The sequence below is a fragment of the Triturus cristatus genome, chromosome 10, assembly GCF_964204655.1.
Source record: "Triturus cristatus chromosome 10, aTriCri1.1, whole genome shotgun sequence".
NCBI lineage: Eukaryota > Metazoa > Chordata > Amphibia > Caudata > Salamandridae > Triturus > Triturus cristatus.
Genome location: NC_140593.1, coordinates 63,235,102 through 63,254,299, shown reverse-complemented (window position 1 = coordinate 63,254,299; position 19,198 = coordinate 63,235,102). Strand labels below are relative to the sequence as shown.

At 47.5% G+C, this 19,198-nt stretch overlaps 1 protein-coding gene across 1 annotated transcript in view; it reads left to right on the top strand.

Annotated features, from left to right (window-relative positions):
* Window positions 1–19,198, top strand: part of COLQ (collagen like tail subunit of asymmetric acetylcholinesterase) — a 778,371-nt gene that overhangs the window by 639,685 nt on the left and 119,488 nt on the right. The window contains exon 14 of the mRNA XM_085630419.1: window positions 13,276–13,395. Within this exon, the coding sequence (XP_085486545.1) occupies window positions 13,276–13,395 (120 nt within the window). The remainder of the gene's footprint in view (window positions 1–13,275; window positions 13,396–19,198) is intronic.

The window sequence follows — 19,198 nt, the reverse complement described above, 5'->3', positions numbered from 1 at the left end:
ACATGCCCAGACTTCCATTCCATGGCTGAGCGCTGAACCACGGTGCTCAGACCAATCACATCGCTGCATTGCAGCGTTGTGATTAGCTAAGGGAAGCCTGGGTGCTCCGGGCAGGGGAGGCGATGGTGGAGAGATGCGGCGAGGAGGTAAGTATATATTTTTTTCTTTAGCCCACCTCCGATCTGTGCCAGCCGCCACTGTTAAGATTGTTGTATTACAGTCTTTGCTATAGAGAACCTCCTGACGAAGAACCACATGGGTCTCTACCTGAATATGCAGAAACAATACCTTAAAAACACTACAGAGGATACAAAATGCTGCCGCAAGATTAATACTGAATGTCCCTAAATACGAGTCAGTAGCTAAGGAATTTCGAAGACTACACTGGCTTCCGGTAGCTCATCGTATTAGGTTCAAGGCGGTATTCTCGCTTACAAGGTCTTGAACAACACGGGACCAGTGTCTCTCTTTTCCTGGTACCATCCGGTCACGCAGCTACGCTTCACTGGTGCCAGAGTTATGAGGGTTCTAAGAATTTGAACCACATGTTGGGGAGGCTGTAGCTTATCTTATGGCACAGCAAACTTATGGAATACACTTAAAATTGATATCAGAAATGCCTGCTCACTGACTTCTTTCAGGGTCTAAAAACCTGGCTATTCCAGAATTAGATCTTTTTCTGGGCTCACCTCTGTCCTAGCGCCAAAAAACCTCTGGGTATTCGTGCGCTCAATACATTTTATTACCATAACATAACATTGAGGCAGCAACAAAAAACAAGTTGCATGGAGAGTTCTGTGAAATTTAAAACAAGGTTAACTAACGTGGAGAGAAAAATACAAAAAGATAAATGAATGAGCAATTGTAAACAACAGGAATGTGTGGAGAGCAAATGAATTATAGGAGAAAAAGAAATAGTACCTCAATCACAACGTGAGCAGCGGCTGGCCATCGGAGGGACACTAATTAAACTTGATTCATCTGTACTTGGTCCACGCGCCACAGAGAAAAGAAAGTGACGTATGACCAGCGCTGCCCAATGAGAAGGCAGCGAAGAACAGCGACAATAATGCCAATGAATGGTAAGCTATGGGTGGGTTCATAGCCCATTATTAGATACAAGAGTCCCGCAAGCAAGAGCGCATGTGCTAGCGCATGCTCTTGCAGGCTCGACCTAAAAATACTGAACATAGAATACTTTGTGTACTTTAAGCTTTTTTCTGCCCTACCCCTAACTCCCGAGCCGCAAACTGAAGGAAGTGAGACGTTACCGGAAGTACATGTGGTCCAATGGAGCGTGATGATGCAATCGCTGCAGTCCCCTTCAATTTTGGTGACTCTAATTCCAGGCGAATGTAGTAAAATAATGCTGCGCACTTTCACTGAAAAAACGAGGTCCTATAAAAAAGCTTTAGAAAATTTCTGCCCAAACAATGATTATTACATGAGAAATAGTTAAACACAGCTAAGGTGTACACTACAAGACTTTTAAAATAAGTTTGTAAAAAATGTGCACTTTGTTTGATTTTCATTTTTAAAAAAAACACGAAAAAACAACCAATCACGTTATATTCTATTCAGAGCAAGTCATTATTGCCTGTGAATTCTACTTGTGTGGAATAAAGCCAGCTTTTTGCGCCAATCATTTTTTTCAGATAATTCACATACCGGAAGTTAGTTTCTTCTAACACGTAGGTGACCTGCTGGCTGGCCCACTTGTCGAGAAGACGCCCAAGTCATGAGCTACGATGCCATACTGTGACAGCTTCTTTTGGACCCTGCGTCCAATGGCAATGCGATTTCGCATTGGATAGTAGGCTTGCATCGCCCATGAGCCAGGATGTATTCACAGCACTTCCTGTACCTGGCGCCCACGTAGGAAACAACGTTTTACGCTGTAAGTAACTTAGACCTATTCCTACGTATCAGCACCCCTTCTGAAGTCTGAAACCCAATCGTGGAGAGAGATTTTTGACACTCTACACGCCTGGTCAAAGATGATTTCTATCATGACTTGATCAATGTAAACATCAGATGTGGAGACAACGTTAAAAGAGTGAAGGATGGGTAAATGAAAACAATGAAACTGAAGTAGTATGAAAGCGCATATTTTTAAAGAAAAGGGGCAACCAGCAATTTGCTGCCGTGGACCCCCTTAAAAAATATATTTTCAAAAATAGGTTCACTGGTATTGGGGATGGGAGGTTAAAAAGAAGAGCAGGTGGGGGAATCAAACAAAGAAAGCTGGATTAGGGGGAGGCGGGGAAAAGCAGCACACGAGAGAGCAACACAGAGTGCTGAGGGAGATAGACATGAGGAAAGAGCAGCATGGTACGAGGGCAGAGGCACACGAGGGAAAGAACAACATGAAGCACATGGCGTGGCAAGTAAGGGAGAAGCACATGAGAAAAGTAGCACACAAAGTAAACAAGCGGCCGCGAAAGTGATCGCGATCGCAATCAAACTTCAAAGCGGCGTGAAAGTAAATCGCGGTAAAGCGCGGCGCGCGCGCCCGCGCACATGCACTGTAGCTCTAGGCTGGCCTGGTAGCACTTTTTGGAGCCCTCTCAATAAGTCTCGCCACACCAGCGCATGCGCTGGGTCAGGCGAGACCTAAAAAGGGATTTGCCTCATCATTGCTACTAGTGGTATAATCAATTTCTTATCAAAAAACTCGACAACGAATGCTTCCTACAACTAGCAGTTTGGCTTACCCGTCTTTCTTCACTGGTGCTACCGTCTGAGTATGTACCAATCGGTTGGCGCGCGGTGCCTACCACCTTGTGAACGCCAATGCAGGGGGGTACTATGGGTACCTCCCAAGTGCACCCCCCCGGGGGCCCGCAACAGGCCCCCAAAGTAAACACTGCCTACCTTTCCATGGCGGAGTCTCCGCCATGGAAAGGCATTCCGCCGCCATCATCACAATATGGATAGCTTTGCCTGCAAGGCACCGCCACCATATTATGGGCCTTTTTCGCACGGCAGGCAATCGTGACGACTGCCTAGCGGCGGACGATCTTTCTGTCCGCAGCAGTACCCCCGCGATGCTAACGTGGCGGGGGGTAAATGGCTGTCTGGCGGGGTGTTTTGGCCCGCCATGCTAATAGGCCCCAAAGTGTGTCGCCTGGTTTCATCGTTTGACCCCAACTTGCAAATGACTACTGAGTAGAGTTGTACCCATACACCCTTCCCTCCATGACTTACCATTGATACACATGAATATTTTTTAGCAGATATTCTTACTTGATGCATGACCTAGTTACTACATGGACATATGTGCTCTCAGTGTTAAACAGGTACATATCCTTAAGGTAGAAAAATGCTATTTAGCCTCATCAATCAAAAATGGTGTCTTGGAGGGCCCTGATGTTGTCAGTGGCTGCAATCAGGGCTGTCTCTGTGCTGTGGTTGGCTCTGAATCACTATTGAGAGGGGTCCAGGAGGTTGTGTTCCAGGTGTTTGGTGAGTTGCTGGACATACAAATGGGGTTGAGGATGTGTTCTGCGTTGTGAGAGAGTGGCAACTTTCTAAAAGTTGCTGTACTTTAATAGGGACATTAAATTGTATCTGGGCATCAGGTCGGGTTAAATGCCACAATTAATGTGATACCTTACAATACCCAGTTAGGTAGTCCCATTCAGAAGTTATCCAGGCTGGGGTGTCAGACTGTAACCCTGTGTTAGCTAATGGGGCTACTAACCTTTCCACAGTAAAACAACAACTTTAGGGGTTTTGCTGCAAAGTCACATATAAACTACATGTCCTACTTAATATACAGCTCCTTGGCTCTATAGGCCTTCCTTAGGCGAGACTTACATATATTATGTAGGGAAGTGATGGCTTTGCCATTAATGGTAGTAGCAAAGTCAGACTGGCAGTGTGACAACTGCCCTTCTAGTCTGCAGTTGCAGGCTGGGTGCCATTTTGTACCTTGTCACACACAGGATGGTACAAACAGTGCTGCATCTCTGGGTAGACACTCTGCCTTAAGCGCCCATGGTACCCTGGGTACATATACCAGGGACTTATAAGTAAGTCAGATCTTGCCAATTGTGGATAACCAATTCAACATAATGGGTAAGAACACTGGCACTGGGGTCTGGTTAGCAGGCCTCAGTGAAGGCTCAGAGTCGAAAAACCAGCAGCTTGTAGTCCAAATGGGGACAAAAAGTAGGGGGAAACCTACAAACAACCCTGTTTCCTACAGTTCCCGTTTCAGAAATATGTAATGGTGCTACATGGAGGTTGGTATATACCTTCCATAGACATTATTGTCCAGATTCAGACTCTGAAGCAGATACTCAAGTAGGACAGGCTTCTTTGAAGAACCTTTTCAGGTGATTGTTGGGTCTATTTTTATTTTATATCCGCATCTTGTGGGATGGGCTGCTATTCTATTCAGTGCTTATGACCTTTGATGATGATCTCTTTCCATATCATCCCTATACCTCTTCTCTGATATTGACAACATTTGCCGGGGTGAGGGGGTCAGTCTACTTCCGGAAAGTCCCGCGGTGCCGCCGAGAGACGCCATCTTGTTAGTTGGCGCTCTAGCTCTCTGGCACCCGGGCGTATTTAAATGCGCGCTGAACGGACGCGCAGCGCCTGAGGGGCTCTCACGGAGTTTACCTGTATTTGAATTGGTGTGCTTTGCTCATTGGTATCGTGTGATTGCCTACCTGCATTTTAACATCGTTCTGCTTTTAACTTACTATTTCACTGCTGCTATACCGCGCATTTGCACATTTGGCTGCTGTTTCCCACCCGCATACCCGCACTTTAAAAAATTGTGAATCTCTTTCCATATCATCCCCATACCTCTTCTCTGATATTGATGACATTTGCTGGGGTGAGGGGGTCAGTCTACTTCCGGGAAGTCCCGCGGTGCCGCCGAGAGACGCCATCTTGTTAGTTGGCGCTCTAGCTCTCTGGCACCCGGGCGTATTTAAATGTGCGCTGAACGGACGCGCAGCGCCTGAAGGGCTCTCACGGAGTTTACCTGTATTTGAATTGGTGTGCTTTGCTCATTGGTATTGTGTGATCGCCTACCTGCATTTTAACATCGTTCTGCTTTTAACTTACTATTTCACTTCTGCTATACCGCGCATTTGCACATTTGGCTGCTGTTTCCCACCCGCATACCCGCACTTAAAAAAATTGTGAATCTCTTTCCATATCATCCTCATACCTCTTCTCTGATATTGACGACATTTGCCCGGGTGAGGGGGTCAGTCTACTTCCGGGAAGTCCTGCGGTGCCGCCGAGAGACGCCATCTTGTTAGTTGGTGTAGGAGAGTAGGGTCTGCTTCCTATGTTCACCCCCACTTTTTGCTTTTGCCTCACTGGTTTTCGACATAGATGTGGCTGTGGGCCTGCTAATCAGACCCACAGCCCAGCTGTTCTCTACTATGTACTTTAGGTGCATAACTCAATTGGTAAGGATCACCTTTTAGGGCCCTGTACAGTGTATCTTAGGTACCCAGGGCATAGGTGTACCTTAGGCCTACCAGGGGCTGCAGCATGTATTATGCCACCCCTGGCTGGCCTTCCATTATGACACAACTGGCTGTTCACTCAGCTGGGGCAAGGTCGTGTAATCACCCCTTGCTTAGGTGTAGTATTCCTATACCTACCTTATATATAGACACATGGGTAACCTATCAGTCACTCCTATGGCAGGCCTTAACAATCCTGAAGGCAGAGTGCTTGGTAACATGTGAGATGGTGCTCTAGCATGAGCTGAGCCTGTCTGCAGCTTTCGGAACCATGTCCTTATAGCTGTTCTATGATATCGCCAACCATATACTCTTAAAGTGCCTTATACTCCTCGCGGTTATGGTAACTATGGTTTGGCTTTATCGGAACATGTCGTGTAAGGTGTCTAACACTTTGGAATACTACCCCCACACCATTTCTGGCGATGAGGATAGTATTCCTCCCTTCTAGAGGGAGAAGACATGTTGAAGACCTACTACCCGGTTAAAGTTAACCAGAGCCCCAGCATCACAAAATGGATGCTGCTGCCACAGACACAAGTCTGACCTCCTGCTGCTGGGAGTCCTTCCAGCGAGGGAGGCCTGGACAATAGGTTTCCTGCCTTGGGAGGTGCTAGCACCACCCCAGACAGGACGTAGTGTATTGGGGCAGGGAGGGATGAATGAAACGAGACACTGCCTGGGGCACACAAGGTGTTCCATGCATAGTCTAGTTCAAACCGGTGCTGGGGCACTCCAGCCCCAGTCCTGGCGCAAAACTGGACAAAGGGAAGGGGGTGTAACCACCCCCCTCCCTGGTCCCACCCATAGGAGGGACCTAGCAGGTAACCCAGCCCCCCAGATTAGTATAAGAGTGGGAGCTGAGTCCCTAGGACTTTGGATTATCCTGAACTGAAACTAGACACGAAACTCTGGACCTTCGACATTCGACTACGGAAGAAGACTGAAGAATCTCCCTTGTGGCCAAGGAGTGGCCACCCTGTGCAAACAGGCACCATCAAGCGACCTGCCGTTTGCTTTTCTCAACGTTCTACGAGGAACCGACTGCAGAGCCTGACCAGCGCCTTGACTTCCAGACTTCTCCGACCCTGATCCACATCCACAGCAAAGCTGAGATCCGTGGAGGCGATGAGAGACGTGGGACCGGCTACCTGGGAAAATTGGCTACTTGCTTCCAGCGCAGCTTCTGAGGCATCCTCGAAGTTGTGCTCTGGGGATTGAGAAGCCCCAACCCCGAGCACCATCTGCACCGAAGATCAGCCCTCCACACTCCACGAGTTCTGCGTGGGGCCCTTCTGCATTTTCCTGCTCGACGCGTCTGTCCGGTTGCTTGCCCGTTGGCTAGTGACCTCTGCGACGACGAACCTTTGACTTTCCACCGCTGGTTTGGCTCCTCCAGACTGGCCCTTGCTTCCCTGTGAAAGAGAAGCACCTCAGGCCTTCCTGGTCTGCAACAGAAGCGAATCCTTCATTCTGCGTGGGTTGCGCTTGCCAAGGCTTGTTGTGTCCCAACTCGACATCGGCGCCGCCGACAGCAAGAGCCCTCGTGGGACAGCTCGCCTCCTGGTTCTGGTTGTCCTCGACGCCTCCTGGTACCCGTGGCTTCTGCGACAAGCTTCACCTCTTCACCTGCATCTTCACGACATCGCCTGGTTCCTTCCCAGCTCCTGGCTGGTGACCTAGACTCTGTCCCCTCTGCTTGCAGGTATCCTCCTTCCTGATTCCATCCTTGGAACCCACCGGACACTCTTCACTGACTGCCTGTCAGCATCTTTTCTTCAGGCATCCATAGGAGTCAACGACGAAACCCGACACAAGTTCACACCTATGCACCCGCAGCCCGTGGGCTAGGTAACTTGAGTACTCCGGTGCTCACAAGGGTATTGACTATCCTAGTGTCTAGTTTTCATGTCTCTAACTCCTAGTTCCTTCCGAAGTGTCCTAAAACTCTTAATTTCTAAATACTACTATTTCTATCGACTTTAACGCATTACGCGTGAGTGTTTCCACTCTGCACCTGAATCCCGTGGGCCTCCCACTGCCTAGCAACTGATAGGATAGTGTAGCCCCAGCGATTCCCTAGGCCTAGGCCTAACCTGTGTTTCTGACAGTGGTTCTTATACCACTTACTTAGTATATGGTTTGCGTGGCCCCTAGGGCCTAACTGTATTACTTACCTGTGTGACTTATGTACGCTTAAATAAGACTGTGTTGTACTTACCTCGAATCTCATAAAAAGTGCTGAGGGTATTTTGACTAGAATAAATACATTCTATTTTTTATAAAATATCTGTTGTGGTGTCCTTTCATTTGGTATTCAAGGGATTGCAAATGGTATATCAGCTGGCTTCACATGCCGTACAGAGTTTAGCCTAAGACTCCTCTTGTCCATGCTACCACTAGAATAGCTGGTCTATAAGGTTGACTTTACAACCAATCACCATAAGGGTTGTTTGGACTGATACAAGGTGTACACTAGAACTAGTGACATCATATATCAGGCCAACTTCTCACAGTTGGCGCTCTAGCTCTCTGGCACCCGGGCGTATTTAAATGCGTGCTGAACGGACGCGCGCAGCGGGCACGCTGCTGGCGCGGTGAAGGCGCGCCTAAGGCAAGCCCATCTGCGCCCGTCAGCGTCCCGGAAGCGGCCTGCGCCTGCCATGCTACCCGGCTGCCTGGAGGAACGATGTTAAGTAGAAGTTACTCTAGTGCTACGCTTAGAGCGATGGATGTGGCGGCTTGCTGCCTTTCTCACACCTGGGATGTGGCGGTGAAGCCTTCAGGGGTCTGTCTAGCATGTGGCTTCAATCTGGGGGGGGGGCTTGTCTCCTTGGCCAGTGGGGGCTACTGACCCGAACAGCGGGCTAAATCTTCCCATATCTCGGCAGCTTTGATAAATGTCCACTCACTTAAGAAACACCATGCGGACATATTTGGGCTTTTGGAGGACGAATCATTAGATATGCTGTTCCTTACGGAGACCAGGCTTGATTCTACATCTGACCCTATCGTCTCACTGGCCACCCCTGTGGGCTATAAGATCTTTAGAGTCGACCGTCATGGGGGGAGGGGTGGTGGTGTAGCTATTATATATAAAAATCTATGGGATCTTCGTTTGGGGGACACCACGGCATGGGAAGGCTGCGAGGTGCTTGATTTTAGCGCCTGCTTGTCAGCCCACTTTACTCTTGGTGTCTCCCTGATCTACAGGCCTCTTGGACCGGCTGGTCCTTTTCTTCAGGCTTGTGGAGACGCTATCATCTCTAGGGCAGTTAGGTTCTCCCACTATATGGTCTTGGGTGATTTGAATGTTCATATGGACCGACCCAAGGAAAGGGAGGTGATCGACCTGCTGGATACTCTTCATCTTGCTCAACTTAACCAGCACGTCCGCCTTCCTACTCACCGGGACGGCCACATTCTGGACCCAATCTGCTCTAATTTCCCCATCTCCTTAAGGGATCCCTGTCCGGTGCCCTGGTCTGACCACTTTATATCTTATTTTTCCTGGACGGTCTCTAATGTTGAGACTCTGGTGCGTTTTCACCAGAAGCCAGTTTCTGGGAAACTTGATTCTCTTGAATTCAAACAAGCCTTGGAAACCTCCAGGCCCGTCTTGTCTGGTGGACTGGAGGAGTGTCTGTCAGGGTTCACTGGATGGGTGTCTAGGGCAGCAGCCTCTGTGGCCTCCCTTCGACCCATTAGACCTGCCAGAGTTGCGCCCTCCAAACCGTGGTTTACTCCATCTCTCATGGCGGCCAAACACGATTGTAAAATCTTGGAGCGGGCTTGGCGAAGGAGTGGCTATTGCCCAGTGGCAAAGACAAAGCTTAGAGCAATGCAAAAAATGTATTATGCCGCTATTGTCACGGCAAAAGGGCATTTTTTTTGCAGCCCGCATTGACTTGGCTAGGAACAACACTAAATACATCTTTGCCATTGTGCAGAGCTTTACATCTCCGTTGGCCCAAGCTAGCGTTACTCCTTCCCCTCTTGACTGGTGTAACACTCTTTCAGGTTGCTTCAGAGATAAAATCAAGGCCATTCAGGCCTCTTTTTCCTCTGGTAACGGCTGCCGTGCAGGGTCGCTGGCTGTACAATCTGCGGTCCCCACTGGCTCGCTGTCTGCCTTTAGAACAGTCAACCCCCTGGAAACTCTTAAAATTCTCGGGGGATTAAAATCTGGTTCTCCTGCCGATGCCTGCTTGGCCAGGCTCCTGGCAGCGGTGGCTGACAGTGTATACTCAGAGGTTAACTCTATCATCAATCTGTCTCTTCAGTCAGCGGTTGTTCCTCAGGGATGGAAGCAGGCGAAGATTCTGCCTCTTCTCAAAAAGCCTTCTCTGGATCCCCTTAATCCAGGCAACTATCGGCCCATCTCTCTTCTACCAGCTATTGCCAAAGTCTGTGAGAAGGTGGGCAATAAGCAACTAACAGAATTTGTGGAGACCGAGGCACTTCTGCATCCAGCTCAATCAGAATTTCGAGCTGCCCACAGCACCGAGACTGTTTTGGTCGAGGTGGGGGAGGCCATTCGGGAGTGCCTCGATGCCGGGGGAAGGGCAGCTTTAATTCTGCTGGACCCCTCAGCGGCATTTGATACAGTCCCATATGCTCTTCTTTTGGCCCGTCTCGCAGAGGTTGGTGTGTCAGGGGCTATCTGGGGCTGGCTTAGGTCTTTTCTGGAGGAGCGGGCTGAGCAGATTTGGCTTCCTCCATTTTCCTCCTCTCCCCATTCGGTCACCACTGGAGTCCCGCAGGGATCTTCCCTTAGCCCTCTCCTCTTTAACATTTATGTTACGCCACTGATACATCTGGCAGAGGATCTTGGGGCTAAGGTGTTGGCCTATGCGGATGACACCCAGTTGTTGTTCACCTGGAATAAAACATCGGACTCTGTCCTTGCGGCGCAACATTGCCTAGTTTCCATCTTCAATAGGTTCGCGGATGCACAGCTTAAGTGCAATGAACAAAAATCTGAGATTTTGCTCTTTGGCAAATTTTCCGCTTATTTTCGTGAGCAGTTGTGGCCGCAGGACTTCTCACTGCCCCTTTCCTCGGGCCAGCCTGCTAAGAACTTGGGAGTATGGTTCGATGAGAGTCTCTCCTTTTCTACACTCATCAAGAAAACTGCTGGCTGTTGCTTTGGCCTTCTCAAAACTCTTAGGAACTTTTTTCCACTCCTTCTGCAGGCGCTAGAGAAACTGTTACTTGTGCACTGATTCTCTCTCGATTGGATTATACCAATGCTCTCTATGCCGGTGTTCCTGGCTACCTGCTTAAAAAACTGCAGGTAGTCCAGAACATGGCGGCTAGACTGCTTTTGGGCATTCCGACAAGGAAGAGTGTTGCTCCCCAATTGCGCTCTCTCCATTGGCTGCCCGTGGCAGTTAGGGTCAAGTTTAAACTTCTGGTCTTGGCCCATCGTGCCCTCCATGGTTATGGTCCCCTCTATCTTCAGAGGCGCTTTTCCTTCTATGTCCCCTCGCGGGCCCTTCGCTCTTCGTCCCTTCGCTTCGCCCATGTTCCGTGTTTCAAGCTCCAGAGGTTGGGGGGCTGTTCCCTTGTGGTTAAGTCTAGCGTGGCCTGGAATGCCCTCCCATTCGATCTTCGTTCCACTCAATACCTTGTGGTGTTTAAAAAGAAGCTTAAAACACATCTCTTTGTATGATGGTCTCTCCCTACACCCCTCGGGTATCGCGCCGGGACACTCACGAGTATCCGAGCACGCTACAAATGGATATAACATAACATAACATCCCCTGTAGCAGAAGGAAACATTGCTTACCTGTAATCCTGGTTCTCTTCCAGGGAAATCCTCATCAAAGTCATTAGCAGCCCTCCCACCTCCCTGAACAGAAACTATTACAGCTCTCAACAATTACTTTACCCAGGATTCCTAATCTCTGTAACAATGACCTGACCTAACTGTCACATGTGAGGCATGATGGGATACAGGGGGTGCTGTGGGGTTCTTAAAGGCACAGTGCCAGTTTTCTCTACTATTCTATGAACAGCAGCCTATTGGCTAACAATGTCTTATTTTCTCTTTCCTTTTCCTTTTCAAAAAATGTTTGTGAAAGATTTGTATTGTCAATTTTTCTCATTGACATATTTCTATGCAATTATATCCTTTTTAAAATGAAAATTCAATGTAATCTTTAGGCTACAGACAAATATGTAAGGTACTAAGTACAAAGTTTATTGCATATATATATACATATAAATTAAGAGTGCTCCAGGATCCTCTCGCGTGGTTGGGGCTATTCAGGGCTTATGACTTTGATGAGGATTCCCCTGGGCGAGAACTAGGATTAGTGGTAAGCAACATTTCATTCTCACACATCCACCCATGTATTCTTATGTCTTCCCAGAATTACCAAGACTGGTAGACCTGGGAATGCATCAGAATTGCATGCCTTTCCGATAGAGATGCAACAAGGAGAAATATATTTCTTCCTGTTGTCTCTTAATTCTTCAGCACACTTAGAAGGAGGGAAATACCTCTAAGGATTGTTTTTGTACAGGAAGGTGTGCCTTCCTGCATACAAAACATTCCTGCCTGTTACTCAGGCACCCTTGCACCACGGCACAAGGGTGCCTGCATTGCCACCAAGCTGCACTGAGTGCACCTACGCAGGAAGAGGACAGGAATGCATCATATCTTGGAAGATAAGGCTCATTCCTGCCCTGTCCATTCACCCAACACAGAAAGGGGTTTTGCTGCGTTGCGTGAAACAATCCTAAATCTGGGCGTAAGTTTGTTCCGATGAAAGGTTGCAGAGCTTTCATCAGCTTCCTGCGTGGTCGCTTCCCCTTCCAAGCACCCGCTTTAGTAGCAGTAGGAGGACCCAGTAGAAGGAGAAGCAGTGGGAGGCGTGGAAGGAGTGTGAGTGTGCTGCATAAGTGCTTTTTAGCAGTTTCCTGTCAAAAAACTTTGATATTTTAAATCATTAAGCACACTTATGTTTTACACTCTAAGCTCAGTATTCTCAATTAAATGTTACTATTCCTGAGTTATTGTGCTTAAAACTTAACAGAGAAAACGGAGGCATAGCTATGAACAGTGCAGCAGATATAGTGGCACCGGAGCCCCTTGAGCCTAAGGGGCTTTCTGCACCCAAACTAGTGGTCATTACCTACTACCAATTTTTGGTAGAAGTTGGCCAGTTACCGTGCTTATATTAGGGACTTCAACACTCTAGTTATGACATTGGGTGCAAATCGGTATAAAGAAGCAACATTAAGGCATGGACAACATTTGGTTTGGAAGGATGACTTATAAACAATGTAAGAAGAGCAAGAAAGAAAAATGGAAAGGCATGAAGAAGTAAAACTAAGTAGAACCTGTATTAGTGAGATGTAGAGTGGTGCGAAGGTGCAAAGAGGCGTACATCGTAGTACACCTTAAGGATGCCTGAAATGCATGAAGATGCAGAAAGATTAAAAAAAGTAATAGACTGATGTATGACTAATTATGTTGGAGTAGAACGAGATATAAATAAAAGTGCAAAGATCTGTGGAGATCAATGAACAGAGAGGCACAGAGAAGAGAATGAAGAGGTGCACAAAGGTATGGAGAGGTATAAATAAGTGCAAAAAGATGAAAAAAGGCCTACAAATTTTGAAAAGTCACATGCATAGGGGTGTATTTGAGTGAGGAGGGGGTGTTCAGTTTTGTCTGATGTCCTCTTCTGCATGCATTGAAAAGGGGTGGGGACCATTGCTCGTGCCCGCCGCTCCCACAATGCCTCACGCCTCTCTTCCCCAACAGATCTTCGTGGTGGCCACGCTTGAGGAGCTCGAACGTCTCAACGTGGAGAACGCCTTCGCCTTCCGCAAGGACCAGCGAGCTCTGTACTTCAAGGACATCAATGGATGGATCCCTATCCAGGTGAGGGCATTGGAGGAGTCATGAAAATGGCTTTGCTGCTCTTAGAAGTTTTTTTAATGCTCTCTAGTTATGTAAAATGCCTGCTATCGAACTGTGTTAATGTGAATACTATATTTCTGTGAAGCTCTCTGATACCCAAATGGGTCATGTTCGCGCTATATAAAACACTGAATAAATAAATAAATCAAAGGGGGCAAGTCACCCACGACAAGCATTGTTTGTTTGCAACAAACGGTAATTTGCCCACAAGCAAGATTGTACCCACCCTTCGTCCTACAGAGATCCGCAAGGGGGCAGAGCTGTGCCATCCCTCCCAAACACATCTTTGTAATGGTAGAATACTATTAGGACTAACAGTGGAGCCTTCTAACTGACAGCACCTGACTCTAATGTCACCCTTTAAAGTGTTCTCCCCAATTGAGTGTTATCACACATGAATTGAAGAAATGTGTGCATTCTGAATAGCACCCACTGTAACAATGCTAGTTCCCTAGGGAACTTAATCAAACAGATCAAACACAAGCTAAGATGCACCACACATTTATGAAAAACAGTCAAATAATAGCAATATATGTAGTTCAGATCCAATTCAAAAGGCAGATAAGTGTTCCTTGATTTAGTCTTTTTATTCCAAGTTCATTTGGCAATGGACATTACAATGCGATACAGCCGACGCGTTTCGTCCTGAGAAAGGACTTCTTCAGGGCTGTTAAAAATACATAGACATACAATTATAAATACATATATGTACAACAATTAAAAGTGTCACATATTGAATGACAATCTAACAAACAAAACCTACACTGAGACAAACATTTTTCATGAATTCCTAATTTTAAGGGAGTGAGTGTGACCAGACATAAACATAATAGAGGTTATGATGTTGTTCCTCATGTCCATAATATCTTAATAGGCCCTACAATGAAAATGGGCTTTTCAACATGACATTTTGTGTTTAAGATATTCTCCCAATGTTAATCTTGCATAGAAAACAAGCAAACAAAGATTTTAAGGTGGAAGAAAGGAGGGAAGTAAAGGTCCCTCCCACCCTCCCCAGTCACCAGTGGCAGCTGCAGGGTCATACATTCATCCCACGTCAGAGCATGCTGAATATGTGTGTTGCACCAGCTGCAGGGTTTCTTCGTCTCCCTTTGTCTGCTCTTTCCATGTTAAAGCCTGGAGCTTCTCTGGCTGGTGAGCAGCTGTACCGGCCTTAGCAAGGCTCCCTCTTTTTACACCCACTGTCTCTACCCCAACAAGCTGGGGCAGAAAACACTATTAAAGAGGCATGTTTCAGTGGTGGGTGCCTTACGAAGCCCTCTAGTAACGGACCCCAGTACCTTTTCATTCATATTTCACTTCCTTGCACCAGGGCTCGCGCTTTCATGAAGTCCACTTCAGTCAGACGCACCTCCGGGCTAGTTTCTTTCTTTCGCAGTGGTTCACGATAAGATGAGCCGGGGTGTATTCCAGATCCAGTCCAACATTTCTGGTAGTTGTTTGCACTTAGCTTGCGACTTCTAGTCGTCCATACCATTGCAGTTGTGGCATTTCATGTACAACTTTGTAACATTCCATTCAGTGTTATGTGCTAGTATCTTTGACTGCACACAGGGTGTCGCGCTTGTAGCACTGATTTAAATGCATTTCGCTGACAGAAACAAGCTGCTGTTCTCTTAAGTCGACAGATACACAAAGCCTCTTTCCACGTTTGGCCTACCAGAGAGCACTAGGTACCTGCAAATGTCAGCTTGCAGCCCGCCCACTACTTACCATTGGTTGGCTTTACTGCCTCTCACATTTGCATTATTTTCATCCGTTAACTTGTGTGGGCTTTCCTTCCTCTTCCTGTGTTTGTCCCCCCCCTGTGGCATTGATACATTATTTGAGTCCTTCCGCTGTTTGCTTTTCAAATACTATCTTTTGGGTTAAGCACTCCATGAGAGTTGAAATGTTTTCTAGCTCTTTTCCTCTCATCTCATGTACTTCTTTCCCTTGGCCGCACTCTATGCTGCTGTCTGTCACCCATGTACTTCTCCCCCACCCACTCCATGTTGTGCTGGCTCTCATGTACTTCTCCCTCCACACTTTGCTTTCTTGCCTGTGTACTTCCGCCCCACCTGCTCAATGTTGCTCACTCTCTCGCTCGATGCTTTTCCACGACCCCTGCTCTCCATGTTGCTTCCATCCACCCACCCTCTCTCCGTGTTGCTTCAACCACCTAATCTCTGTGCCTTCCCCTGCCCATGCCCTCCGTGTTTCCCTCAACCTACGCCCTCTGTGTTCCCCCATCACGCCCTCTGTGTTCCCCCACCCATGCCCTCCGTGTTTCCCTCAACCTACGCCCTCTGTGTTCCCCCATCACGCCCTCTGTGTTCCCCCACCCATGCCCTCCGTGTTTCCCTCAACCTACGCCCTCTGTGTTCCCCCATCATGCCCTTTGTGTTTTCTCATCCACATTCTCTCTAATGCTTTCCTCAAATGCATCCTTTGTAATACTTTCCACTACCTACATCGCCATGTTGCTCCCCCTTCCCGCACATAAAAATAAAAGCTGCTTTTGAGCTACGTATTTTTTTTAATTTGCCGATCCAACACTGTAAATTAGAACAAGCATTGGTAAATGTATTAGGTTTCGCCTGTGTGATTAATAATAAGCTTTTTTTTGTTGTAAATTGTAGCTTGCTGGGTAGTTGTACAATAGAAGTTACAGAAAGTCTGTTAAAGTGTTAGGACTTGTTTATGTACAAAAAGGCAATATATTGTGCTGTGACCAGTGGTATAGAATGGGTAAGTAATAGCAACATTTAAAAAAATGAAATGAAAGAGGGAAATAATAAAATGAATTGATGTAATAGCAATATTATGTGATTAGAGGAGTTTTGACAACCTTTGGGCCCGATGCCACTCTACCTCCTGCACCATTCAAATCATGCCCCCAGTGCCTGCAAGATAACTGCATTTGTGGCTGCCTGTTTAGTAGTAAAATATAGCAATATTTGGTGCTTAGAGGAGTTATGACAACATTTGGCCCTGGTGCCACTGCAGCTGCTGCACCAATCAAATCATAACCCTTGTGCCTGCAAGGTAATTGCACTTGTGACTGCTTATTTAGTAGTTAATTATAGCAATATTTGGTGTTTAGAGGAGTTCTGACAATTTTTGGCCCCGGCGCCACTGCACCTGCAGCACCATTGAAATTCATGACCCCAGTGCCTGCTAGATTTGGTGAATTCTCTCGGGACTCTTGGTCGCCTTTCTCTGCCACCTATGTGGCAGCTCGGCATTGTTTTCTCATGTGACTTACTGCCTCTTTGTGGCTGAATAGTTTCTCCAATTACATGTAATTTTCAGGGGCATGCGTTTCTTACATTTCAACTCGGCTTTGTGCCATTTGTGGCAGGGCTTGGTGAGTGGTTTGAGCACTCACTGCCGAGCGTAACAGGTGCGAATCCTAGCAGGGCTGCCTCAGCCCTACATCCTTCTGAGGTTGAAAAAAAACGAGCACCGTCGAGGTTTCCATCAGTACGGCGCATTCCCGTCCATTGTTTTTTGTTACTGATCCAGCTTCTGTGTGGACAGACCCTCTCTGAATTAGAACTCAAGCAACCCCAGTCTGGTTTCAACCATCCGGGCATCAGGGCAATACTGAATGAATGAAAGGCTGATTATTTACTGGCAAAATGAGCACGCACTAGTCCTTAGCAATCACAACTGGTCTGTCTCAGTACCTCGTGCAGCAGCACATTCCTTGAAGGGCAGCTCTTTGCAGTCCTCTCCAGGTTCACAAAGAGAGTCCTGAAACCAATATGTGGCGCAAGATAAAACTTTGGATTCTCTCTGTAGCTCCTCGTAGCTCCAGCTCTCGCAAGAGAAGCTAGGAGGGTTGTATGACTAAGAGGTTACATGTGATGTTCTTGGCCTTGTAGATCCGGAAGGCAGATTTAGGTTCCCTGCGTAATTTGTGTGATTTATATGCGTAGGCCCTGCTTGTTTCTGTTGCTCTGCTCTAGTGGCACTAGTAGCACTGCTTCGTTGTCCTATGCCTACTACACGAGTAGATTGGGCAACACCCGATGACAGGGACCCCATATTCAGGCCTCCCTGGGGGACCCTACCCCCAACTACCCCCTCGCATGTGTCACCACCCCTCGGCCCTGTCCCTGGGGGACTGTCCGAGACTAGGTTGCAAAGTAAGGTCACTGTTGACTCTAATTTCTCAAGTCTGGTGAGTATAGGAAGAACGTTTTTAACTATAATTTCTTCTAAACAGGCAGTCAATGTCACACCAAACTCAGTGGGAAATACAACACTATCTTGATTTGCAGTTAAGTTTGAGCCAGTTGTGCCTGTAGTGGGGGATTGACTTCCTGATACAGCAGTGGTAACTTCTGTGGTTATATCCTCGGCCTTTTCATTAGATCTAGTCCGTGCACAGCGGATAGGGTCTTGCTGTTTAACCTTCTTTTTCCTTTTAGCAGCTACTTCACACACTGAGGGAACTGGTGATGTTGGACAGGGGTTCTGGGTGATATGTACAATGTCTGGGGTTCTTATCACAGGGGGATTGTTGCATTCAATGTCACTCACTTGAGTTCCAGCCACAGTCAATGGGTCAGCACACCTCCTACCGACAGGCGACGCTCAGTGACCTCTATCTCTTTGACTATGGCTTTGGCAGCTCGAAGAAGAAAGCAGTCGAGTGTCGAGTTTGCAAGGATTTTGGAAGTAGCCATCTTCCCATCCCCTGATTTCAAACTAGTCGCCATCCCGAAAGGTATACTACTTAGGACCTGATGAAAGCTTACTTGAGCGCTGCAAGGTCACAGATGAAGAACTTGATGTCCCGTTGTATTCCAGAGGGCGAGACAGTATAGGCACCCAAAGAACCAGGACCGAAGAGACCAGGCCCTGCCCTGCCATTGCCGGCTGCTGACGGGCGCAGACGGGCCCCCCGCGCGCGTCCCGCACTGCGTGAGTTCGCGCCCTGTTTTAGCGCCTCCAGGGGCTACGTCGTGACGCTGTGTGTGGCGCCAGCAAGAGGGGCAGGCTGGTTCATGTGGTCCTTCCTGGACCCTGGAGTGCTGCATTGGCTGTTACCCGCACTGCGTGAGTTCGCGCCCTGCTTTAGCGCTTCCAGGCGCTATGTCGTGACGCTGTGTGTGGTGCCAGAAAGAGGGGCAAGCTGGTTGATGTGGTCCTTTTTGGACCCTGGAGTGCTGCAGTGGCTGTTATTATAATTGCACTTGCATTTAAGATTAATTATTACAATTTTGACACTTACCTCTGGTTTGGTAAGTCGTGGTTCAGGTGGTCGTTGTTCGTGTACTGTAGTGGTTAATGAGGTCGTGGTTCTGGTAAAGGTCGTGGTTAAGGATTCGTTGTTCATGCTGTTTCCCGTAGACAGGGGACTCTCTGCACTAAAAAACAGGCTGATTCCAGATTCCACAGAAGTCTCCCAAGCAGGCCAAGACAAGTCGGGGAGATGGGCACAAAACAAAGCTTTGGGTTTATGGAAGAGACGAGTCCCAGCTGCTTCGGTTAGGCTCCCACTGAGGAATCTTCAATAGCCCCTCCTGAAGCTGTGGGTTCAAGAAGGCCCCCTTGGGAACTCAAAGTTTATTGTCAGGTGGGGCAATGTGACTCCTTCAGGGGCGTATTTCAGTCAAATTATTTTTTTGATAAGCAAATTTTTATTGATTTTAAAAACATAGGAACAATTCAGCCAATATACGGAAATCACAAGTTTGAGTTCATTCGCACATTCATTGCACCCCCCACTCACTACCCCCGTAAAAGTACA